The following is a 26,880-nucleotide window of genomic DNA, read 5'->3' as shown; positions in this document are numbered from 1 at the left end:
ATGTGTTTGCACAGGTGATTTTGGAAGTGGTGGAAGAATCTAGAAAAGGAAGGCTTATGTTAAAGGATTTGAATAATACATTTATAGCTGTAGTGCCCAAGAAGGATGCTATTGAGAACTTTGAAGACTTTAGACCAATTGCGCTATGTAATACTATGTATAAGATAATTACAAAAGTTATTGCAAATGGACTGAAAAAGGTCCTAAATGAGGTTATTTCTATGGAGTAGAGTGGTTTTTCTCTGGGAAGATCTGTTCATAAAGGAGTAATCATAGCGCATGAAATGATTCACTCAATAAGGTTGAAAAAGATGGAGAAAATGATGGTGAAACTTGATATTAAGCGAGCTTATGATGATGTTGATAGAGAGTTTTTGGTGAGGATGTTGGAGAAATTTGGGTTTGACCCTAGATGGAATAAATGGGTGAAAATTTGTATTTCAATAGCGCGTTTCTTAGTCTTGGTCAATGGAAGCTCTCAAAGTTTTTTGAAACAAGGAAAGGTTTAAGGCATGGGGACTCTCTCTCTCCCCTTTCTGTTTATTATCTTGGAAGAGGTGTTGGGGAGATTGATTGGTAAAAGGAGAAGAGATGGGCAATGGAAAGGTGTAAAGGTGGCTGGGTAGATGTTGTCTCTCATCTACAGTTTGTGGATGACACTTTTTAGTAGGTGAGGCCTCTGAAAAGGGAAGCTAGGGTGATGAAACAAACTCTTGATTTATATGGGACTGCTTCAGGGCGGAAAATAAATTGGAATAAATCAGAAGTTTTCTTTTTTGATACTTCTCTTTGTAAAAAAATGGCTATTTGTAGGATTCTAAATATTAGGCGTGGTGCTTTACCCAATTGATATCTAGGAATTCCTTTGTTTCAAGGGAAAAATAAGGCTGACCAATGGAAAGGGCTGGTGGAGAAGCATGTGAAAATGATGGAAGGTTGGAAAGGGAAGTGGCTAACTTTTGTAGGGCATATTCTAATGCTAAAATCTGTTGTATTTGATGTTCCAATTTTCTCAATGATGTGTTTAAACTTTCCAAAAAAAGTAATTAGGGCAATTGAAAACTTGAACATATAATGAGGAATTTTTTTTGGAATAGTGTAGGGGATGGTGACAAGATCCCTTTACTTAGCTCAAATAAAATTTTCCAACCAAAGAAATTTTGGGGTGCTAGGCTGAGGAGCTGAAATTTGATGAATTTAGCTTTGGGAGCAAATTTAGTTTGGGAAGTCGATAGGAACCCTGTACAATTATGGATTAAAATCTTAAAAGCAACACAATTGGATTCTAATACAGTAGAAAGAATCCTTACAATCCACAATCCATTTAATGGCTTGGCTATATGAAATTTTATTGTATCTTGTAGGCACGTGATCTCTAATCATGTTTCATGGAAAATTGGAGATGGAAGGAAAGCAAATTTTTGGGATAACCCTTGGAATGTTTATTTGGTGATTAGTGAGGAATGTCGGGATGAAGATCCGAGAAGAATTTTATGTGATAGGTGGGGAGTGAAGGCGAGAGATTATATGATAGAATTAGATGGACTCTTGGGAAAGGAAGGGCATTGGAAGGATTGGAGAGTAGAAGGGTTAACAGATCGACAACATGCCTCTTTGAGGGCTTTGTTTTCTAAAAAGAAAGTATGTTTAGTTGATATGGAGGATAAAGTTAGATGGTGTGCATCCTCTTTAGGTGAGTATTCAATAAGTCTAAGCTATGATTTATTGTCTCAAAGAAGGTTGGCAACCTTTGAAGTAGGGGACTTGTGTTGGCATAAAGATTGTCTTCCAAAGGTAGGTTCCTTTGCATGGCTAGTTGTGCAAGGAAGGATTTTGACAAAGGAGAGAAGGAAAAGATTAGGCTTGCATAGACCCTCAAAGTGTGTCATATATAACAATAGGGAGGAATCTGTTGACCATTTTCTACTAAATTGTGAGGTTGCAATAGCATGTTGGAAAAATGTGCAAGGTAAACTAGGATGGCAAGGGTCGTGGATGGCCATGGGTTAGATAAGATGAGATGTTGTAGAGTGTGTGGATGGTCTGCCCCTTAATTGTGATTTGGAAGATTTGGAAGGAGCATAATAGGCACATCTTTCAAGGTAAGCATGAGTGAATTGAAAGATTGATATGGAGAATTGATCATTCCTTAGAGGAGGTAATGAGTGTTGCAGTTTTTAGAAGTGGTTTGAAGAATTGTGGTTTCTCCAAAGAAGATGGATCTTATACAGAAATAGTGGTTGGGGATTAAAATCAGGAAGATTGGTTGTAGGACTATTGATAAAATAGAGGCTAAGGCAAGAAGAGAGGTTCATTGGAAAGTTCCAGAGGATGGATGGATTAAGGTAAATTGTGATGGGGCTGCAAATGGAAATCCAAGGCCATCTGGGGCAGGCTTTATTGTTAGAAATTAGGAAGGGGAGACATTGGCCTATGGAAGAAAGAGATTAATGGATGGAACAAATAATTGTACAATAGTTTCAAGAACTTTAATGGTAGTTAAATGTGTAAAGATGGTAGGAGTCCAAAGATTTCATTTATAAGGGGGCTCATTAATTGTGATTGAGGCTATTAGAAGGAATAAGATAGTTGTTTGGCATCTAGAAAATTATGTGGTTGCCATTAGGAAAGAGTTAGATAGTTTGGAAGATTTTAAAGTTAGTCATATCTACCGGGAAGGTAATGGTGATGTGGATAAGCTATCAAAATGGGCGGCAAGGTGGAAAGATGCAGGGGATTGTCATTTTGAGATTTGTAGTTGTTGGGGGGATGATATTTTAAATGCCTTTGAGATGATTGTTTCTTCAATGCTTTTATGTATAGTGATGAAAGATGAAGGGTTAGGTGTGCAAAGATTGGCTATTTTGTTTGTTGTAGATTTATAGAAAAACAAAATCAAAGTGGTGGCGCTGTTTTAGAAGGTCGGGGCTTTCTAATTAATATGTGAATGGCTATTTCTTTTGCTGTAGATTAATAGAAAAACAAAATCAAAGTGGTGGCACTATTTTAGAAGGTCGGGGCTAACTAATTAATTTGTGAATGGTTCCTTTAGGTGATTTGACGGGATGGAGCCTCGATCTGAGCACGACAGGTTTTTGTAATGATGATTAGATACATCATTAATGAGTAAGGTCTCAGTTTGGTTGCATGACCTACAAGTCAAGATTGACATGCACGAAGTTGATAATTATATGGGAAGTGTTTTTAAATTTGTATAGCATTTGTCTTGAAACAAAAACAAAATTTGCAAAAGAGAATTGAAGTTGATAGTGATGGAGGCTACCTTTCCTTTCAAGATAGAGAAACAATAGAAAGCCATCTATGGTTCAGTGCAAGATCAGAGATTGAAGCTTCTTCTATGTTGCTCTACACTGGGAGTACTCAGTGCAGTGAAAGGGATGTTGGGCCCTTTGTTTCAGGAGGCAAAACATCACTGGTGTTTCACGAAATGATGAAGATGTAGAAATGGTTTTTTACACCTAAATGAATTTTGAATGAATGCACGAAAGGACGAGCGAGGCCCTAGTTTTGATGATTGGAAGCAGGGTAAAGTTATATAACTATAGGCGGATGGAGTGGATTTTGTTGCCAAAAGATGGACGACTTTGATTTGATCATGCAAGGTCTAGTTATCCTCTTTGCCAAGAGCAATTTGGAGAATGTTGTCAAAAATGCAAGCAAAGATTGAAGGAAATTGAGTTTGTGAAGTAGTTTTGAGCATCTGCATGAATTCAAGAAATGTGTTTCTTTGGATTTTAGTTTTTGTGGAAGACTGTTGTGTTTGCTGATGCTGATTTCAACGTGACGGTATTATGTTGGTTGACTGTTCAGTTATAAGGTTTGTTTTATTTAAAGTTTAAAAGCCTGTTGAAGAGGCTCCTTTGTAATGGTAATGTAGGAGGATATAAGATGTAGGTGTTTTGATGGTCCTTTTAGATAGATGAATTGGAACCTTTATGTTTATGTAATTTTTATCATATCAATAAAATATGAACTTATTCCCGACCAAAAAGAAAAATATTACCATAATCACATTGCTTCCATACTTAGCATATTTCTCATACAGATCGGACTATACTTGTAGTTGTCTTACATTGCGTAATTAAAGCATGATTTATAAGGTAATCTGTGACAAGTGATTAGTGTGATCATAATTATGATTATTACAATGATAAGAAGGGACTCTTTATTATCATTGTTACAATCATAAATGAGAAAAGTCGTTTTTGCATTCACAAGTCAAAAATGACCCAAAAACATGCATTTTTTTGCCACGTTTTTGCAAAAACAGCCCAAAGTTTTGCATTAAAAAGTCATGTTTTTGTTCAAAAAACTCAAAAAATGGCATTTCAGCCCATACATTTGGATCAAGAGGGGTCGTTTTTGAGTTTTAATGTGTGCTTTTTGTCTTTGGAAACCACATTTTTGGCTTTCTCATGTCAAATTCGACCATTGAATGCCCATTACATGCAAGTACAGAAAAAGTCAAAAAGTTGTATGAAAATCTGGATTTGAGGGAGAATTGGTCTTCAATTCTATAAAACTTGCTATTTTGGATCTTTAACCTCCAAGTAAGTGGATCAAATTTGCTCATCAATTCATGCTTATCTTGGTATTTTCATGTATATTATGGCTTATTATCTCACATTTGTCCAAATATATGCCATGAATAGTGCATTTTTCCTTTAAAAATGAAGAAATGGTTCATTTTCATGTTTTTGGTTTTTTCCCAAACTCCAAATTCGAAATTATATGTTGAGGTGCTTTGCATATTGACATGTTTGAGTCATTTACCAAAGGTATGTTTTTCTTTTGAATTTTTTTTTTAGTGTGCTTGCTTTCTGGTTTTCTCCACTTTGGAGAAGTTACAAGTTCTTTCCCAAGAACTTGTTCTTGTTTCACTTCACTCCATTTCATGAGAAACGTCATTCCAAATTCCATTTCCATTTTTTATGTCGCAACACTTTGCATCTCATCCAACAAATGTGATCCATTTCCATCTTTCATGTTGCAACACTTTGCATCTCATCTGACAAATGCGATCCATTTCCATCTTTCATGTCGCAACACTTCGCATCTCATCCAACAAATGCGATTACATGTTTTCCTTCTCATTCACTATCCGCACATGCATGTAATCGCATTTTCCGCTTCCATTTTCACTCATCTCACTTTCTGCATCCACTCACACCACACGATTACATGAAAAGCCTTATGTGTAATAGCATCTCAAAACCTCAATTTTGACTTTTTGAAAAGTCAAAAAGATGTCATTTTCATCTTCCATGTACTTTGACTTCACCTTTTCACTAAAAATGATTATAAAGTTCATTGTCCCTCTTCCATTTTCCATTTCCATCTCTCCATATGCATTCATGCCTTCATGAACAAATACATGTTTTCGCATCTTTCCATGCTTTGCACCTTATCCATAATTCACACTTACATGTAAAAGCTCATCTTCCATCTACCTTCACATCACATCTCACTTTTCATCCCTTGTTGCATGTTGCACTTACATGTAATCATTTTTCATGCAATAACATCTTGAAGACCCTAAGTCACGTTTGAAAATCAGCAATCTTGATTTGCATGCATTCCCATGTGTTCCACTTTCATGTTTCAAAACATTTCCATACTTCCAAGCACTTTGCTTCAAAAAAAAGAAAAAAGTTTAAGGTGTTGGTGGAAAGTTGTTCTAAATTTACATCCAAACACCATCGAAAAGGTTTTCAAAGTGTCAAAGACTCCAGTTTGTGCTGATCTACAAAGGAGAATTTACGACAACTTAAACGAGAAAAAGCTTGATCACATCAAGTTTTCAAATGACAACAAACTATTCATCAAAGTCAGAGATTATCAAAAGACGCAACACCAATGTTATTAAGGTGAATGCAGTGACACAAAATATAGGAACTCTTAATCTTGTGATCATCCGAGATACCATCGCCAAGTACAAAGCCTTTCAGGACAATCCCTAGGATTGTTTCAATTCTCTTTCATCTTTCTTCTTCTTCTTCTTTCATGTTTTGTAATTGAAGAGAATGTATTACATGAAAATGTGTAATTACATGTAAGGCTAGTTGCATTTGCAATTGCATGTAACCCAATAATTTCTCTTTTAGTTAGACTGGGTCAAAGTTGGTTGAGTTGCTCTCACTTTTTCCTCCATTTTTTTCTCAACTCCTGTACCTATATTAAGGAGTGCCCTCTCATTGTAAAAATCATCTTTATCTTTATGCAAGAGAGCTCTGGAGAAATTGTGTCAACAGAACTTTGTTTGTGTAGCACTATTTTGAGAGAAAGTGAATACAAAGGAGCATTTGAGACTTAATTTTGATTAAGAGAGATTGTTACTTGTATGAGTTATAAGCTTTGTCTATAATTCATCTAAGTTATCTTTGATTCACATTATCTTGTGTTCTGGGTAATTGTATCTTGTGAATTGAATATAAAAGAGTTAAGAAGCAATCGGAGCCAGAGCGTTGACTAGGAGCAATTGTGGAAGTGTATAGCTAGAAGCTTTGTCTATAGCTTATACTTTTTTCTTGATTCACAAAATAGTTAAGTTATTCTTACTTTTAGGAGTCTTTGTGCCCTAATTGTAAGGTATATTCATATAGAAGTACGACTGGACTTAGAGCCAAACTGATACGTTTTCAGCTAGCCTTTGAGTTAGTGAAGGTTTATCGATATCATTGTTTCCATCTCTTGATAAAAGTGTAGTTAGAGATTCACCTTGCCTATTACTCTCTCCACGAGTAAGTCGATTTTTTCTTGAAAGATAAGAAGAAAGGATATTGGTAACACCCATTTTACCCATTTCATAAAATCTCTTGACTTCTTGCTTACCTTGAGTTGATCCAAGGAACGCTGAGAAGGGGGAGCCTTCCCTTTAAGGTAGGAGAGACTTTGTTTCACATGCTGTGGCTGGTCATCCTATTTTGCGATTGGATTTTTACCTAAAATTGTCGGTTGCAAAATATCCACCCAACACACTCCATCCTCTTGATCAAAGGGTCATCATCAGAGGGAATGTTTGAAACCCTATCAATTTTCTTCCCCTTATTTTTGGTAGCAATACCAGAATTACCAATGGTTTTGTTCCCTGTACCCTCCTCCGGTTGTAATGATCTTGCTCAAATCTGATCCTGAAATGCTGATAGAGGTTAAAGAAAACACTTTGCATACAAGGGTCATATGACTGATATAAAATTTCAGTTTGCTTTTATGGCTCTTTCCTTCACTTAGCATCAATAAGAATGCTTGCAAATAGACTCTGAATTGACTAAACAATGACCTAACATGAATGTGCAACTAATTTTGGCAATATCAATGCATCTATATGATCTAAACATGAGAAATGAACACTTACAACCAACTGACATTTTTCCAAACAGTTGGTATGCAAACTAACTAGTTGATAAATAATGAAATTGAATTGCTTAAATGACACCAGCAACTATTATCTCCTTAATTGCAATGAAATTTCTAATACAATGCTCATGAAATATGGCCAAGACTTTTGGCATTTACATGGATTACAAAAATGATAATGTTGGTATAATGCACACCTACAGCTGAAACTTATAACACCTAAAAAGAAATGATAACAAAGGAACCTGGTTGTAGATGGCTGTAATAATTTTCTCCAATGCTACCCGTTCTGCTTTGCTTTTTCCGATCTGTTTTTTTCACTTGCTTTTTTTCGGATCTGCTTTTTCGCTTTGCTTTTTCGGATCTGCTTTTTCGGACTACTTTTTTGGATCTGCTTTTTTCGGACTACTTTTTTGGATCTGCTTTTTCAGACTGCTTTTTCGGAGCTGCAAGTTTTCGAACTGCTTCCAAAAAACTCAAACCCTCAGGTAGTCTGAGTATACAAATTAAGCTCAACTTGAAATGGTTGAATACCACTTCCAAAGTGCAACCCTTCAGAAGGTCTTTCACTTCCTTAGTTATGCAATCTCTTGAGAGGTATCGTTCTCAAGGATTATGCTGAATATTTGCAGAGTATGAAGCTCCACAAATGCTCATAGAAGATGTAGTTGAGTTACCAAATCCCATGTATCCAAATGGGAGCCCAAGGCCTCTATTTATCTACTTTCCTAAGAAGTTACTAAGAACTTTTAGAAACATCATTTTCTAAGAAGGTACTAAGAACTTCTAGAAACATCCATTATAAAATCCCATTATAATGCGTTTTTTTTTTATAATAAATAACTTTGTAAAATAAAAGTGCAACTCAACTTAGAATTATAACATGTAGGCCCCATATAAGAAGTGATGATAAAATATAAATAAAATAATATCTCCAAGAGCATAATGAGCCATCCAATCACCAAATAAATGCCAAAATGACTCTCTCATCACAACCACCCATCTACGAGAGTCTGTGATAGACTGATCCAGCATGCAAAATGATGTCAGCCAAAACGGGGACGTTACAGTCCGCCTTTCTTGAAATTGCTTGTCCTCAAGCAATCCAACAACACAATGAACTCCAACCTCCACCTGGATCCCAAATGAAGTAGTATGTGACATCCTTGTAGACATTAAACCAACTGCAAATCAACATAATCAAGACCAACCACATGTCCGATAACATAGCACCCAAAACTTGTGTGGGTGATGTAGAAGTCAGAATGACACCAAAAGGCAACTCCGTAGAAGATCTAAGAAATCTCTTCTTCCCTGTATCCACCCACATAATATAAATTGGACTGGAATCTTGGTCATCACCAACATGCATTGAAAAAGATGTAGCTACAGGCGAACCATATGCACTCATGCTAATTGTATCAACAATAGGTGTAGCCGTATCAAAATATATGGACATAGGAACAACACTAACAGCTGCAATAGAAAACTTAACTAAATTTGGAGTTGATGAAATCTCATAATTAACATGTGTGCCATCATTAGAACACACATCAACCACTGCATGCATACTACTAAACTCCTCATTGGATGGTTCAATTGACATAGAAGTGGCTGCTGATATGACAGTGTCCTCGCATTCTCCTAGTCCCACTATTGCTGCATCATCATCTGCTGACAAAGCTTCATATGTGGACTCCTGACTCTGCACATATGACTCAATGCCAAATTGTGAATCAATTATACTAGAGCGTAAACCCACATTGATTGATTTCGCTAAAACACCAACATCATAGCTGGGTGGCTCTATACGTGTTTTGATCCCACGTGAGGAATCAACTACCTCCTGCATTGGAGCAACATACAAATCATCAATATTGATGCCCATCTGTCTAGCCATAAGCTGCAACATCATATCCATTCGCCTATTCTGCTCATGTTGCATCATATCCATTCACCTATTTTGCTCCTCTAATGTATCCAATAACTTAAACATTAAATTTTCTTGATCTGGACTTATATACATTTTGTCAAACATTTTTCTCTCTATCTAGCTATTCCAAATTCCCAATAAGACCTCCACAGGATGGCAAGACTCATAGCTCTGATACCACTGTAATAACTCCAATAGGTTATAACTTCTTCAAACACCAAAGTTCTTTATACTTTAGTTATTTGACATTTCGTTAAACACTTTGCAACCAAGCTCTGATACCACTATAATGACCTTGCTCAAATCTGATCCCAAAATGCTGATAGAGTTTCAAGAAAACACTTTGCATACAAGGGTCATATGACTGATATAAAATTTCAGTTTGCTTTTATGGCTCTTTCCTTCACTTAGCATCAATAAGAATGCTTGCAAACAGACTCTAAATTGACTAAACAATGACCTAACATGAATGTGCAACTAATTTTGACAATATACAATGCATATATATGATCTAAATATGAGAAATGAACACCTACAACCAATTGACATTTTTACAAACAGTTGGTATGCAAACTAACCAGCTGATAAATAATGATATTGAATTGCTCAAATGACACCAGCAATTATTATCTCCTTAATTGCAATGAAATTTCTAATACAATGCTCATGAAATATGGCCAAGACTTTTGGCATTTACATGGATTACAAAAATGATAATGTTGGTATAATGCACACCTACAGATGAAACTTATAACACCTAAAAAACAATGCTAACAAAGGAACCTGGTTGTAGATGGCTGTAATAATTTTCTCCAATGCTACCCTTTTTGCTATGCTTTTTTGATCTGCTTTTTTCACTTTCTTTTTTTCGGATCTGCTTTTTCACTTTGCTTTTTCAAACTGCTTTTTCGGATCTGCTTTTTCGGATCTGCTTTTTCAGATCTTCTTTTTCGGACTGCTTTTTAGGAGCTGCTTTTTCAGACTGCTTTCAAAAAACTCAAACCCTCAGGTAGTCTAAGTATAAAAATTAAGCTCAACTTGAAATGGCTGAATACCACTTCCAAAGTGCAACCCTTCAGAAGGTCTTTCACTTCCTCAGTTATGCTATCTCTTGAGAGGGATGTAGTTGAGTTACCAAATCCCGTGTATCCAAATGGGAGCCCAAGCCCTCTATTTATCTACTTTCTTCAGAAGTTACTAAGAACTTCTAAAAACATCATTTTCTAAGAAGTTACTAAGAACTTCTAAAAACATCCATTATAAAATCCCATTATAATGCACTTTTATTTTATAATAAATAACTTTGTAAAATAAAAGTGCAACTCAACTTAGAATTATAACATGTAGGCCTCATATAAGAAGTGATGATAAAATATAAATAAAATAATATCGCCAAGAGAATAATGAGCCATCCAATCACCAAATGAACGCCAAAATGACTCTCTCATCACAACCACCTGTCTACGAGAGTCCATGATAGATTGATCCAGCATGCAAAACGATGCCAGCCAAAATAGGGACATTACACTGGCTCCTCTTCAAATTCCGTGTCCATCTCATAATCCACCTCCTTAGTCTTCCTTTTCTTCACAGACGAGCTCCCAGGAGCAAGCTTTTTCCTCTTCTTAACCTCCATCTCATCATCTTCCTCCTCCATGTCCTCATCGTTGCCCTCATCGTGTTCACTCCCTTCAATTTCACACTCCAAAGTTTTCTTACTAAAATAGGGTTTGTCCACTTTCTTTGCTTTAAGAAGATTTATAATCAAAACCGTCAAGCCTTCATGGCAAGCATGGTCACCCTTAGGATTGTTCTGTATAGCCAGAATGGTGTTACCCAACGAGTGCCTGAGGTAGAAGGGGAGATTAAGTCTAACCCTATGCCTAAATGGTTAAGCAACATAAAATGATGCCCAAAAATCTTAGTAAAACGACCATCCAGGGTTAGGTATTCAATCACCACGAACATGATAAACCTCCAAGGACGAGAAATGGAGCCAGGGCTAAAATAGGCATTGGCAATTTTAACCAACTTGTTACGCTCCTTGGTCGTCTCCACAAGCTCTTCAACAACATGATCTGACAGCTTCTATCCTTGTAGAAGTTGATACCCTCCGTATGAAGACTAGTATCTTCTACTATAATGTCCTCTATGACATCCATTCTCTAGTTTCCCACCAGAATACTACCATTCTTCCAGGTCTTAATAAATTGGCAACTAATGGAAGGTTGTTACCCTTTAACTTCTCCATGAAGCCCGTGAAATGACCCTGTTCCAATATATCCCAAATATTTGTTTTCTTCTTCCATTCCTTGTAGCTTGTTGGCTCGACCCTCTTTCTCTTGCCTCCCATTTTCCTCAAACTGCAACAAACTCGCCTAGTTGTAACAAAATTAGACAATAAGGAAAACTCAGTGTCGATATCACAACAAAGATTTTGGTTATGCATAAAGACCCACAGTTCATGTAGCAATGAATGAATAGTCCCTTCAAAACTAATCATAGCCCACAACTCCCCATTCTTGCCCAATTTGTAATTATTCCTAAATGTCGTGTTCATCATTACTAAAGTTTTTTTGCAAACTTCTAACCTTGTTGTACTCTATCAAGGATAGCCCATCGGTAGGGTTGTTGTCACCATGATTCCAAATCGTCTTGGCATGACTATTGCATGCCACATTCGCAGCCCAGTCAACAACTTGGTTTGTTTCTCTATCGTTGTGAGTAATAACACAATCCTCAAAAGAAGTAATAAGATTAATAGCCTTGCATATAATATTATGGATAGTCCAAGAGGGATTATTAATTTTATTAAGACAATTTATAATATTAAGGGAATCCCCCTCAAGCCAAATTTTCTTCAAATTCATACTCTTGGCAAAAATAAGACCATGGAGAGCTGCACTAGCTTCCGCTACATGGTTAGTTTGTTACGCGACGGGAATAGCCATAATACCCAAACTATCCCCATTCATATTTCTAATAATGACTCCGCAACTCGCAATCTCTGGGTTGCCCTTCGAGGCCCCATCAAAATTAATCTTACACCAGCCCTGTGGTGGACAATCCCACCTAGCCAAATTCTTAAGATTATTATCATTTTGAGAGATGCTTAACCCTTCCAAAATCAAATTCTGAATCACTTTACCTTCCCATTCATTCTAAGGTTCATGACCTTTCTCGAAAATCAAAATATTCTCAATCACCACATGCTTAATCTTATGAAATAACAGAACAAAATTAGTCTCCTTACCTTTGAATACCCTATCATTTCTTTCCTTCCACATACCCCAACAAAGAAACGGGAGGATGAACTACCATAACTTCATAATCAAGGTATTACGAGGAGACTTTCATGCTAGGAATAACTCTTAAATATTGAGGGGGAAAACCTAGTCCATATCCAACATTCCACAGATCCTTTTCCATAACCTTCTAGTATAAGAGCAATGAATAGTCAAATGATTAACCGACTCTTCCTCCTCCTGGCAAAGATAACACCTATTGACAAGACACATTCCTTTCTTCATTAAATTGTTAGTAGTAAGAATTTTATCCTGCAAAAGAATCCAAAAAAATATGTTAACTTTAGGGGTCAAGCCTTTAAACCAGGCTTTAGCCTAGCAAGACACTTGATAGTCTTTGAAAGCATTGCCATACATAGAGGAAACAGAGAACAACCCATTAGGATTATACTTCCATATGAAAGTATCCTCCTCTTGAACTAAAAAGACAGCATTTAGAATTTTGTTACGTTCATTAAGGTTCTCATCCACTCTGTTAAGGTTCACCCATTTATCCTCTTCCCAATAATCAGCAGAAGAATTACCAAAAAAGTTCTTGCATTGATCCATATACCCATACCACCTTTGATTAGAACTCAAGGCATGATCAAGAATCCAAATGTCCTCCCAAAAATGAAGTCCTGCCATTACCAACCTTCCGTCTAACCCCTTTTTTGACCAACTGCTTGTTTTTCTAAGCATGCTTCCAAATCACAGATCCCCCTTGAGTGACCTCACTACAAAGGAAGAGATTATACCCTTGATCCTCCCTGTTATATTTATCATTCCATATATCTTTCCATTTGTCCTCCTCTTTATATCTTCTCCATATTAGCTTGGCAAGTAAAGAATCATTCATACTATTGATCTTTCTTAGTCTTGGTCCTCCTTTTTTGATTGGTATGCAGACTTTATCCTAGGCAATCAAAGCCATTCTTTTCTTCTTTTCCATACCCGTCCATAAGAAATGTTTATGATTTTTTTCAATGGCGAAAGCATATTTCCTAGGAATCTTAAAAACACTCAAAGCATACAGAGGCATATTTTGTAAAGTGGATTTAAGAACAATGATCTTACCTTCCTAGCTAAGGAGGGAACCTTTCCAACTAGCTAACTTTGAGTGGATTTTGTCTATCAAAGAACTCTAGAAGGACTGAGGAGGATCAAGACAAAGAGGAAGACCAAGGTAAGATCCCTTAAGGCTGCCAATCTCACAACCAATGATTCTTCTGATTTTATTTTGACTATTCTCATTAACATTGATAAAATAATTCAAGCTTTTGTTCCAATTAAATAATCTGTCTAGTAGACTGCCCATAATCTTCAAGAGCCTTCTTGATATTTCTTGCATTTTTTATTGAGGCTTCTCCCATCACAATTGAGTCATCAACAAATTGCTGATGAGAGCAAGTTAAATTCTTAGGTCTTAGACCCATAAAATCCCCCTTAAGAACCATTTTTTCCACATATCTACCTAAACATTCAGCCATGAGAATGAATAGGATAGGAGATAGTGGGTCCCCTTGTCTTAAGCCACGAGAAGCCCGAAAGAAAGGAGTCGGAAAACCATTGACAAGAACAGAAAAGGTGGCAAAGGAAACCAGCATAAGCACCAATTCCAAAAATCTTTTATTAAATCCAAAAGCTTCCAGCCCACATTTCAAAAACTCCTAATCAACCCTATCATAAGCTTTGGATAAATTGAGCTTTAATAAGAACCCCTCTTTCTTGAAATTAGCAAGGGAGTAAATATTTTCATGCACTGTAATGATAGAATCCAAAATCTATTTGCCTGGAACAAACTCATTCTGTTGTCTCAAAATTAGAGAAGGTAATAAAGATAAAATCTTGAGAGTAAGAACTTTGGATATGATTTTATAAAAAGAGTTACAAAGACTGATTGGTCTAAATTGGTCCATACAATCAGCACTAGGCTTTTTGGGGATCAATGCCAGAAAAGTACCATTCAATTCCTTAAGGAGTTTTCTAGACCCAAAGAACTCTTTAACACCATTAAAAACATCCTCTCGAATGATATGCCAGTAAGTATGAAAAAAGAGGAAGGGGAAACCATTCGGACTAGGAGCTTTATCTCCCTCAAAGGAAAAAAACAACCTTAGTTATTTCATCATTGGTAGGGATGCCAATGAGTTTTTTATTCTAATCATCAGAGATGCTATTAGGGATACACTCCAAAAATTCCTTTTGCTTATCCTTATCCAGATTGTGTTCACTCTCCAGCAGTCCACTAAAAAAATTCATGGCTTCCCTTTTAATAGCCTCATCGTCATCAATAAAAAGACCATGAACATTGAGTCTAGAGATCTTATTAACCATTCTATGCTTCAAAGTAGTCATATAGAAAAATTTAGTATTCTTATCCCCCTCTTTTAACAAAAGATTTCTAGACCGCTGTCTCCAGTACATCTCCTCCTTGGTAATAATATCATGCATCTCAATCAGCTTCAAACCTTCCTCCTTCCTAGACACGTGCTCATAACCCTCAAACTGAATGTTGTCCTGAATCTCCTTTAATTCCTCAAGAATCCTCCTTTTGTTGTCAAAGATGTTCCCAAAGGATTCCTTGTTCCATCTTTTGATATTATCTTTAACATTCCTCAATTTTTTAGCAACTTTAAACATAGTTGTTCTCTTACTTGAATACCCCACCAGACCTTAATAAGGTTTTCCAACCCAAGATGGAGAGCCCACATTTTTCCAAATTGAAAGGGATAGTGTTTCTTAGTAGTGATTGGGCTAGCCAAAAGAAAAATGGGGTAGTGATCAAAGCCCACTCTTACATGAGCAGATAGAGAGCATTTATAATACAAAAACCAATCATTACTAATAAGGGCTTTGTCCAACCTCACTTGGATAAGATCTTTCCTTGACCTTCTATTTATCCAAGTATAGTCAACACCATGCAAATCCATGTCATACAGAAGATGGCTATCAATAAACTCCATCAAATCCAACTTGCTATCCAAATTGATCTGAATGCCCTCCATCTTCTCTTTTTCTTTCAGAGGTGTATTAAAGTCACCCATAATAACCTAGTTCTCATCCTCAACATTCTTTCTCCGATTAGAAAGATTAACCCAAAGATCTTTCCTACCCCATTTAGTGTTAGGTGCATAAATATTAGTTAACACCCATCAAGTGTCATCCTTAGTATTAGAGAATCTAATATTCATCATATTTCTATTCTGTGAAACAAGTTCCCCGCAAATAAATCTGTCATTCCAAAAAACAGCCATACCTCCTGAGGCCCCATCAACATCATCCCCTAGAATCTTACCACTTTTAAACAATAGCAAACTTTCAACTTTATCTTTAAGCATCTTAGTTTCCTACAGAAGAACAATATCTGGCTTATTATCTCTAATCATGTTCCCCACCATATCTTGCTTTAGAGGATTTTTTAATCCTCTAATATTCCATGAAATAAACTTCATTTCTTATGGAAAGATTTTGACTCTAAGATAGTCCTCTAACTACCATCCACTATACTTTTGTTGGTCTCCACAATTCTTTTTTGCACATTAGAAGGTCTCCCTGTAGAAATAGGGGTTTGGCCAACATTCCCAGATTTGATACCCTTCCCAACTGGGGTAAGGGGTTGACAACCATCTCTAGCTTCATTATTTCTGAGGTTTCCTTTTTTAAAGCTCTGTCTAGTAGGAGAACTGAAAAGCATAACATCCTCTATCTTGTTACTCCTCATTTTCTTAATCACCAAAGCATTCTCTTTATTCTTCTTAAAGCTAATCTCATTTTTTTTATTCCTTATTTTCTTTTTAGCCCCCACATCTAACCAGTCTGCTCCAATAACTTCTTCCTCTTCCTTCAAGGCTCTAGAAATATCTTCAACATCCCCCCACTTTGATGAGCCATCCACAGAAGGATCTTCTCTATGAGGCCTATTCTTATCCTAGGAGTTCAGCCCAAGAATGATACACTCATGTGCCTCTTGGAAGTCTGATTCCTTTCTTTCATTTAAATTCTTACTACAGTCTCCCAAAATATCTTCAATATGAATTCCACTATCCTCATTCCCAACCCTATTAGTAATCTTGCCATCATCAACAAGGCTATCCTTTGGCACCACATTATTACCGTCCACTAACAAATTATTATCCATGGGGTCCATTCCCTGAATCTTCATCTCCTCAATATTAATTAGCTGGGTAGAAACCACTTGATCACAGTCATTGGTCACCAAAGCCACCTTCTCAATACTGTTACCCTATTGAAGAATCATCGCCTGAGAACTGACACTGACCTTATTAGTTCCCTCCACATCACAGTTTTGATCAACACCCATAGAAACTTTAGATCCTTTATCGACCCATATTTTCTTAAATTTTTTCTATATATTGATCAAAGTGTGGTCATTTCTTCGCCCAATGGCTCGATTTTTTAAATTGGAAACCAGCAAAAGGGATGGTTTCATATTCAATCTCTCGCTGCCAAACTTCCAATTTGGATTTGAGTGTAATAGCCTCTGGCATATCAACTCCTTAAATAACCCCCACACAGATTCAAGCATAAGTTAATCTTCTTCTAGACACTATAACTAGGTCCATGGATAACAGTTCATCAAAAGCATTAGCAATTCCTTGGAAAACATCTTCAATCGAAAACTCAAGAGGCATACTTGGAAGTTTTATCCAAATAGGAACTTGGACCATCGTTTCATCTTGAGAGTTCAGGTTCGAGGACCATCTATGCAAAATCAAAGTATGCTTACCCACAACCCATGACCCATCGCATAAGATTTCCCTTCTATCTTCATCACAAGAGAAGCTAAAGGATAAACATCCTTTTGACATAGCAACTATGTCAACCTGTCCCTTCAAGGCCCATTTCCTTTTAACATAGGCACGAACAATCTCAATGTTTGGTTTGGCCCCTAAGAACCTCCCCACAAGAGTTTGATCCATTCTAGATATATTCATGTCTACGATTTGGTCTAGGATCTCTAGAGTAATCGAACCTTTCTTAGAAGAGGAAACATTCTTAATCGGAGGAAAGGAAGACTTACCCGTCGGCTTGATGCCAAACAAGCTTGACCATTTTTTGACCGGAATATTTGCTACATCCACTTGCTTGGGTCCCCCCCCCGAGTCCCCAAGTGCCCCACCTCCATTGGGATCCTTCCCATTCTCTGCATCCACCATCTTCTCCCCTTGACCTCCTTTGCTAGACAGGCCTACACCATTGTCATTCCCTTTTGAAATTTGAAAACCACCTTTCCTGCTCACCACACCCGAATCTCCTACTCTAGCTCCCATGCTCCTACTCCACAACCCTTGTTATGGTAGTTACAGTTGACTGGGGATACAAATTTACAAAAAGCAGCATATATTTAGTTGGATCAGTGAAAGGAAGTGTAAAATAGTGGTTGATGAGAGTCATTTATGACCCATTTGAAATCGTCTTTTTAGCATTTTATATACCATTATATTCACTTCCATATCATCTTTCTATTCCATTTTATCCTATTTTACCATCTTATGATGCATATGTTTAAATATAAATAAGTAATATTTAATATAGTTTTTGGATAAATTAATGGAATTTATTATTGATTGTTTTTACTAATGAATATTATTATTTTATGCCTTGGATTATTATTTTAGTTTATGATCAAATGTTTCCTGCAAAAAATTGCCAGACAAAAATATGAATAGTCAATTTTGCATTGTCATTTCTGAGCAAATGAGGGCAAATCTGAAAAATCTAAGACATTAGTACTGTCCAAAATAGGCCCATTTATGTTTTGTCTGCGGCAAAATCTCTGGAAAGTGTAGCATTAAGAAGTTACCGATGGTTTTCTAAACTTGGTAATTCCTAATTTACTATTACAACTAGCCAAAACTCCAAATTTTCTACACAATTAATGGCTCTATTCTCACAGAAAATGATTTATGGAAAATTCAATTTGTTGGGGAACTTGTGGTGGTTATGTAGCTAGAGAAGATTACAACTATTCTGATCTATTTTTTTATTCTTATTGTTACAACCATAGATGGAAAACTCGTCGAGTTTCCTAGCTCGGCGAGTTTTTCACCAGTTAACTCGCCGATTTAAAAACTCGGCAGTCTAGTAAAAACTTGCCGAGTATTCGGCAAGTAATCGGCAAAAAATCGGCGAGTTTTTATGAACAACTCGCGATTTACTGGTGAACGCGGCCTGTGACGGATTAAAGCGGCACTGAGTGTGTTTTTTCTCATTCTTTGTTGTATTTGCATTGTTTAGAGCCTTGAGGAGTGAACAGAAGAAGGTTTGGAGGCATTCTTGGCTGAGTGCAAATGATTCAAGGCGGATTTGAGTGGATTGTAGAGGATTCTAACCGATTTTAGAAGACAAATTTCTTTCCAGTTATGTTCATCTTATCATAGTTTGAAAACTTTTTATAGTTTTATAAAAAATGTTCTTTTGTTTTTGTTGTTTGTAAATGTTTTCAAATCATTTAAAATCATTTGAAACCCTAGCTTCTAAGGATATGGTTGAAGTTTGTTGTTTGCTAAGGATATGGTTGAAGTTTGAAGTTTGAATCATTTGAAACCCTAGCTTCTAAGTTCTAACTTTGTTTATTCATTTTTCTATATATTTATGTGTAGGGCAGCGGTCAACCATTAAAAAAATGACAAACCTGCAAGAAGAGTGGCCACAAACACCATGCCCATCTGGATATATAGGCACTTGACCTAATAATGCAAGAGATAAGGCATGGCGGTATGCCTATGAAGCTCCAAGTCCAAATGATATTGGGAAGGTGATATGCATTCCCTGTGAGAGAATTATTTCTCGAGGCATAAACCGCCTCAAATATCACCTTGCAGGCATAAAGAAACATGATTCAAATCCTTGTCTCAAGGTAACTGATGAAGAAAAAAGATTAATCAATGCCCTACTTGCAGCTGCTGAAGAGAAAAAATTGAATAGGGAGAGGGCAAAATTAGCTATGAGGGCAGCCATAGCTGAATCTGAAGGAGCTCCTTTTGATATGCAAGAGGAAGAAGAAGCACTTGAGAACATACCAGGATCTCTTCGTGGCCCACGGATCCGCAAACAAAATTTCTCTTTTACCGGTTCCACTTCTTCTACGTCTCCTACTTCTTCATCATCACCATCCGGATCCCCATCAGGGATAGGTGGTTATTTTGTGCCCAGGAACACACCTGGAGCACAGCCATCATTAGAGGGCACTGCATGGTTTAATGAGGTGCATGAGCAAACTGATATTGCAGTAGCTGATTTTTGGTTCTTTAACAATATCTCAATGAATGCCGCTGATAGTCCCTATTGGGTCAATATGGTGAATGCAATGACAATATCAGGCAAAGGGTACAAGCTGCCTAATCGCAAGGATATGAGTGGAAGGTTAGTATTTTACTATTTAGTAATTGTAAATAATTGTGATTCACTTTAGTTCATTGTTATGTTTTAAATTTTAATTGTTATAACTTATTTCCTAATTTTTTACTAACACTTACACTTTATTTAATATTACACCTAAATTTTGTAGGTTGCTTGACAAAGCGGTTGGTAGGGCAACATTGTTGATAGAAGACCAAAAGAAAGAGTGGAAGAAGTATGGCTGCACCATTTTATCTGATGGGTGGACAGATGGAAGAAGTAGAACCATTATTAACTTCTTGATTGCTTGCAAAGATGATGTTGTGTCTTGGAAATCTGTCGATGCCTCCAACAAAGTGAGAAATGCAGCCACATTGGCTTTAATGTTGGAGAATGTTGTCATGGAGATGGGAATAGAGAATGTGGTGCAAATAGTCACAGATAATGCAACAGCATATGTGGTAGCAGGTAGATTTAATTTTTTATATTTGAATCAATATGAATCATGAATGTAATGCTATGGTATTATTCAATTTAGATTTGATGTAATTTGTAAATACTAAATATGGAAAGTTTGTTACTGATTATTGATTTTTTACTAATCTTTTAGGTAGAATCCTCCAAGAGAGGCATCCCACACTTTTTTGGTCACCTTGTGCAGCACATGTCCTTGACCTTCTTTTGGAGGACATAGGAAAACTTGATTGGGTGAGTCCAGTTGTGGAAGATGCTAGGCGAGTCACGAAATATATCTATAATCACCCATGGGTTCTCAGTTTGATGATAAAAGCCACTAAAGGCAAAGATTTGATGAGACCTGCTATGACAAGGTTTGCAATGGTCTTCTTGACGTTGCAAAGTATTCTTGACCACATATTGGCTTTGAAGCAAATGTTTGTGTGTGCTGATTGGGTTGCTTCACCTTACTCAAAGAAGCCCGAAGGAGAGGCTGTGACATGAATAGTCTTTGATGATAGCTTTTTTGCAAAGGCTAAGGAGATTGTGGAGGAAACTTCATTATATTTTTAGTTTATTCAAGTTTCATTATCAATTCATAACTTACTATGTTATTAACTAATTTGTATTTTTCAAATTTCAAATGTAGATGTCTCTGCCCCTGGTTCTAGTCTTGCACACGTGTGATGGGAAGCAATCTCTAATGGGAGGTCTTTATGAGGCCATGGATAGGGTGAAAGAGGCTGTTAGAAGTTACTATCACGGGGACAGTCTCAGATTTGACCCCATTTCGGAAATAATTGATAGGAGGTGGAACAATATGCTCCACCAACCTATTCATGTAGCAGGCTACTTCCTCAATCCCAAATTCAGGTACTATGATAATTGATTGTCCTTGAAGTTAGGATTTTAATAAGTCTTTATTTTACTTTACTTTTTAAGGTTGTGTAGTAAGACTTGATATCATTTTCTATTTGTTTTAGGGCTGATGATTCCTACTCAGATCCTAATGGAGAGTTCATGGAAGGTCTCTCTAAATGCATTGAGAGAATGATATCAAGTGAAGAGGAGAGAGACCTTATTGTGACCGAACAAAAAATCTATGTGGAATCAAAGGGTCCTTTGTTCTTCTATGCTAGCAAAGAGAGCAAGATCTACTCAAGCACCAGGTAAAGTGTCAAACTTTAAAACTTTTGCTAATTGATAAGTTGTGCTTCTGATTTTTTTTTAATTGCTTTATAACTTTTTTAATTTTGTTTTGTAGATGCTTGGTGGGCAAGTTGGGGCGGCAATACCCCCAATTTAAGGAAATTTTCTCTCAGAGTCCTATCCCAACCTTGTAGCTCATCCCATTGTGAGCGCAATTGGAGCTTATTTGAGTCCATCCATACAAAGAAAAGAAACAGAATGACTAAAAAATGGCTTAAAGACTTTGTTTATGTGCACTATAATCTTAAGTTGGGCATAAAAAAGGCACAGCTCTTAGAACTACTTGGTCCACTTGATCTAGATGAGATAGATCCTTATTTTGGTTGGACAGCACAGGAGCCAAGTCCATTGTTTACACCAGATGAGATCGCTGATTTGGAGAGGTAGGCTATGGAGGGGGAGGCTAACACTGATTTTCAGTTCACTATGGATGACATTGAGGATGAGGATGAGGATGATGATGATTCAGGCGAGGATCAGGCATTACCATTAGGAGGAGATGCATCCTCTTCTAGGATGCCGAGCCAGTCAGTACGGACGTCGAGCGAGGGGGCACAGCCACAGAGTTCACAGAAACGTAGCTCACCCCCTATCCCAGTGCCGGGCACTTCTTCTAGGACTAGACCCCCTCGCTTTCCTGCTAGTGCAAGTGGAAAGAGGAAGATGTGATTGACATTGTATTGATGTATTTCGACTTTTAGTATTTACTTCTAGTTTGACAGATCGAAACTATTTAGTAATTTACTATTTTGCTTCCTACCATGAGCATTCTGCATGAGAATGCAATTTTGTACGCATTATGCATTTATATATATCTAAACTTTCTTTCTTTCTTTTGTATTGTCTTTAATTAACTTATTAGATGCATCTTCTCATTAAATTTTGCAAAATAAATATATTTTTAATTAAATTTCAGCAGTTTTTTAGGTTCCCGAGTTTTCTCGAGTTTTTTTTTTAAATCACCAAGTTTTTTCCGATTAAACTTTTGGGGGGCTTGGCGAGTTTTTGCATTTGGCGAGTTTTCCAACTATAGTTACAACCAATTTGTAAAATGTAGCCAACAAATGGAATTGTATGTGAGCTATTCCATTGTGGTATGCATTGGTTGCAGGAAAACAAACTATTTTATTCTTCTTCTATTATTTTTGGTTTGTTATAAGAATTATCTTTATATATATGGTATGCTGAAAAGAAAGGAGGAGATGTAATGTATACAAACTTAAGTTGAAGCAACAAATTCCTAGAACAGAACATTGTATGGAATATCTCTCATGAATTTGAAGTAATAAAATAATGTTATTCTGATCAAAGCAATGTAGAGGAGTGTTTATTTACCTCACCAGGCATGCTAAGGAGGCAGGATCCACTTCTCAGAATGATTGATGATTTGTTTTAGATTAGAGTGTGTTTTATTTTCTGTATGTTTTGATTTGATTTCTTATTGTAAATTATTATATTAGCTTACTTGTTTTAATTCATGTTATTGTAAATAATTATTGATTCATGTATTATTTAAGATTTAAGTGTGAATTCAAATTTGTGTGGTTTCTTATTTATTTTCTTCAATGTTAAATTTTAGATCAAATTTTACATTTTATAATGCTTTCTAGTTTTTAGAATAGTTTGTTTTTAGATTTAAAAATTTAATTTCTGTTGCAGGAAGTGACAGTTCCTATCACCAGTTCTGTTTTGATTTATTGTAGGTTTTAGCTTAGCTCCTATCACCAGGAGGTGACAGTTCCTATTACCAGTTTTGTTTTAGATTGTTGTAGGTTTCCTTCCACGTGTTCTAGCTGCATCTTGAAAGATCCCAAAAGGATCCTTTCACTAAACTTCTGTAAATTTTAATTAAAATAATAGATTTTCCTATGCTTTCTTTGTGGTCTTAGAGAATTAGACAAAAGTTGCAAAAAGATTGTTTCTTCTTTTTTGTATTTTCTAGATATAACAATAATTAACAACAGCAGCAAATAATATAATATTCAGTCAACCAAAATAGCTACAAATCATACCAAGCAAGATATGTAATCAATATGCCAACAGAGGTGTTTACAAACAAATAATGATGACGACAGCTGCAAGAATGGACCAGCCACACACCAAAAGGGCAGAGATGGCTGACATAAGCCAATCAACAAATCACGTAAACTAAAAGACAATCGTACGGCTGCTATAGTCACACCAAGGCAGCAATAAGATCCAAACGTGCCAAACAAAACCCTCAACGTGCAATGTACAAGCACCCTCAAACACTGAACTTAACAATCTTTGTCCATTGCTGGAACAATACTGTAGAATGCTGCTAAAACCATCTATTGAGGTTTGCATCCCAATAGCCAGGTTCTAGGGTTTGCATCCCAGCCCTCTAGAATCGCTCTTTAGAGAAAAATCGCAAATATCAAGAATGAAGATGTAAAAGATAATCAAAGAATGAGCCAACATCTCCTTTTATCTCCCTCTCAAAGCCAATCGAACCCTAAAGGGAGAAAATATGCCTTTCCCTTTATTATAAAATAGCATCTTCTCAATTAAATGACCTTTATGTATAGGAAAAACACCCCTTTTCTCAAATAACATAACTCTAAGTGCCCGAAGGTCTCTGGATGATGAAAATAAGTTACAATAATTTAAGACCTTTCCAACAAACTATAACACATAGGCCTGCCTGACCAAATGAAGCCAAAATCCCCTTATTACTCCAATTTGCTATATAAATAGCTTTATTTTAATTTATTTAAATGCAAACTTAGGAAATATTAAAAATATTTTCATTTATTCAATTGGAAAGCCAAATTCAACTAGAAAGCCAAACCAACCAAATAATCAGTGAACATGTCCTATCACCTGACTGTGACTGGTGTCGGGTAATGTGGGCCAACTGGCAGTCTCATCTCTAAAAACTAGGGATGGTCCTAGAAACTAGAGAATATACCATGTCACCCTAAAACTAAAACCCTATACTGGTCCCAAATGTGATCAATGCCACAACCTCCTAAATTTTAAGAAAATTCCTAAAATTAAGGAACTACCTCGACTAGCTCTAAAACTAACTGTAGAATCAACTCAAGTTACTGAGTATCCAATATGAGTCTCTATCCATCATTGCTAGCCTACGAGACTCCAATAATAGGCCAACTCTCATGACTCTGCTAGTTGGATTAGAGAAGGGACATGTCACATCCATCCCCACTTGGCATGCTATCTTCATCCTTTGAGTAGTTCTAGTCACTATGCCTTTCATGAGTTTACGACCCCAGATTGACATTTAGATGCAAGATGAAGTGGCTCATTTACTATCAATATTAGAACCGGAGTTTTTCCCTACAGTGGTAAAGGCAAAGGTTCTCTACAAGGTTATTCAGTGTGGAAAAAATTGGCATGTTGTAGTTCAAAATAGAAAACAAACATGAACAAGCTACCAAAATTTATTGCCAAGGACAAGGAACAAATTCTTGAAGAAAAGCTCTATAGTATAGAAAGGAAACTTGCATGTTTGCCTCAATCAAAGTATGGATTACTCTACGATTTGGATGCAATTAAGAATTATTTATCTACAATAGAACTAGGTTCTAAGAGTGAAATATTGAACATCCTTCATGTTGTGATTCCTTTAGTAAGTCAGTGTTGTTGAGACATCCTATAGAGAGGTAAGACTTGCAATTACTTTGTGTATTGTTCACGTAATGAGGATAACAGTCCCACATGATGAAATATAATCAGAATTTAAACATATGAAGTTGTATTATAAACCAATAATATAAAACCATACATCCTCATAAAAACCCTTGAAATATGCTATTGCATTATACATCAGTGGTACAATAACCAGCATTCAAGACCCAATCTTAAACATAGATTTACAATGAAATTGGAATACTAAGAAAAGAACATGTAGGCACCTGATGTGATGTCTCCACGAACAATAGGTTTGCATTCACTGTCTCCTGACATGACCGTTTTCGTCCTCCCGCTGGATGAAAGATGAAGCTTTCTGAATAACTCTCACAAGAGAGAAATTGAAATCTGAATCATAAACCAAACATAATCCAAATGAATGAATCTCTATCCTTTTAATCCTCAAGGTTGTGACTCTTTGACTTCTTTCCTATCCTTTCGTCTTATCCCTCCTTATCACTTTTAGCCCACTTTATAATATTAAATTGACCTTTTATAATTTTAATTCACGCTCTCATAGTCAATTTTAATTTTATATGAATGTCTTTAAATTTCTAATGTCCCAAAAAGGGGACATTACAAATCTTCCCTCCTTGAGATTGCTTGTCCTCAAGCAATCACTACCAAGATCCCATATGATTCTGCAAGTAGCTCTGTAGCCCAATCTAAAAACAAATCTTGCCACACTGTGAATTAACCAGATCCCTAGATCCCATGTTAATCTATGAAGTACTACTGCATCTGTAGGCCGTACAATTCTGATTATCATTGCATCCAGTCTCAAACAGTGTAGAACTACAATGAAATCCTCAAAATGCCATAGATACACACGGTCAACACCTGGATCCCAAACCATCCCATGTGCATGTTCAATCAGAACAACCTGACGTGTGCTACCATCATATACAAGAAGATCCCCAATCCAACTGAGAATCTTATTCCCATTGAGATCACAAGCACCATTGTGGTCAAATAATCGTGGGAACTCAACTATGTGCCAACAAACTCCTCGAAACATTATGAACCATGGGAATGTTCCTCTCGGATCTCACAAATAAAAAGACCATCCATTGTAATAACCCTGACCTGGCTATAACTGAAACACTTTTGACTTCACCAATTTATCACACTAATCAGTCAGTTTGGTATTTCATAACACTTGGCAAACATTCACAATTGTCTCTAAATAAATGATATTCTAAAATCCAAATACCAAACTAGAGAATGCAACGAAATGCTTACCAACTTTCAGATCAATTTGGTTTTTAAATTTTGCATAGATGAGTACCGAATATTATTCTGCACTATGAACTTGCATCCACAAGAACTCTAATAGATAATCATTTATTAAATAACTAGAGAGTGGGAAAACTCTAATACAATATTAATCTCTGCATATATATATCTTGTGTTGAACATAATCCATCGTTTATCTAAATTTCATAAGAACTTGGTAATCCACGATCAACTAGTGATTCTAACCTCTGTTCCAAATATGACCCTTGCAGCAGTAGATAATACGAATGCTGGTGCCCAAGTTTGCGCATATGAAAATGATCCCAATAGCTAGGAAATCGAGCT

At 36.4% G+C, this 26,880-nt stretch overlaps 3 protein-coding genes across 4 annotated transcripts in view; all 3 read left to right on the top strand.

Moving 5' to 3' along the window:
* The window catches only part of LOC149538775 (polyketide cyclase/dehydrase/lipid transporter), a 249,549-nt gene that overhangs the window by 182,644 nt on the left and 40,025 nt on the right, over nt 1–26,880 (top strand). The gene's annotated exons all lie outside the window — the stretch shown is intronic.
* Nucleotides 19,330–20,468, top strand: LOC149538777 (uncharacterized). Its single transcript, XM_089800226.1, has 3 exons — nt 19,330–19,335; nt 19,793–19,983; nt 20,129–20,468. The coding sequence occupies exons 1-3, from the start codon at nt 19,330–19,332 to the stop codon at nt 20,466–20,468; spliced, it is 537 nt and encodes a 178-aa protein (XP_089656352.1).
* On the top strand, nt 21,089–22,207 carry LOC149538776 (uncharacterized). The gene is made up of 2 exons (XM_089798929.1): nt 21,089–21,288; nt 21,399–22,207. Exons 1-2 carry the CDS (start codon nt 21,119–21,121, stop codon nt 21,586–21,588), a joined length of 360 nt encoding a protein of 119 aa, XP_089655055.1. The 5' UTR covers nt 21,089–21,118; the 3' UTR covers nt 21,589–22,207.

This window comes from Cupressus sempervirens, chromosome 9 (genome assembly GCF_028749045.1).
Source record: "Cupressus sempervirens isolate cs-2001-9-10 chromosome 9, ASM2874904v1, whole genome shotgun sequence".
Lineage (NCBI taxonomy): Eukaryota > Viridiplantae > Streptophyta > Pinopsida > Cupressales > Cupressaceae > Cupressus > Cupressus sempervirens.
The sequence above is the reverse complement of the archived record's forward strand: the minus strand, read 5'-3'. Positions and strand labels throughout refer to the sequence as shown.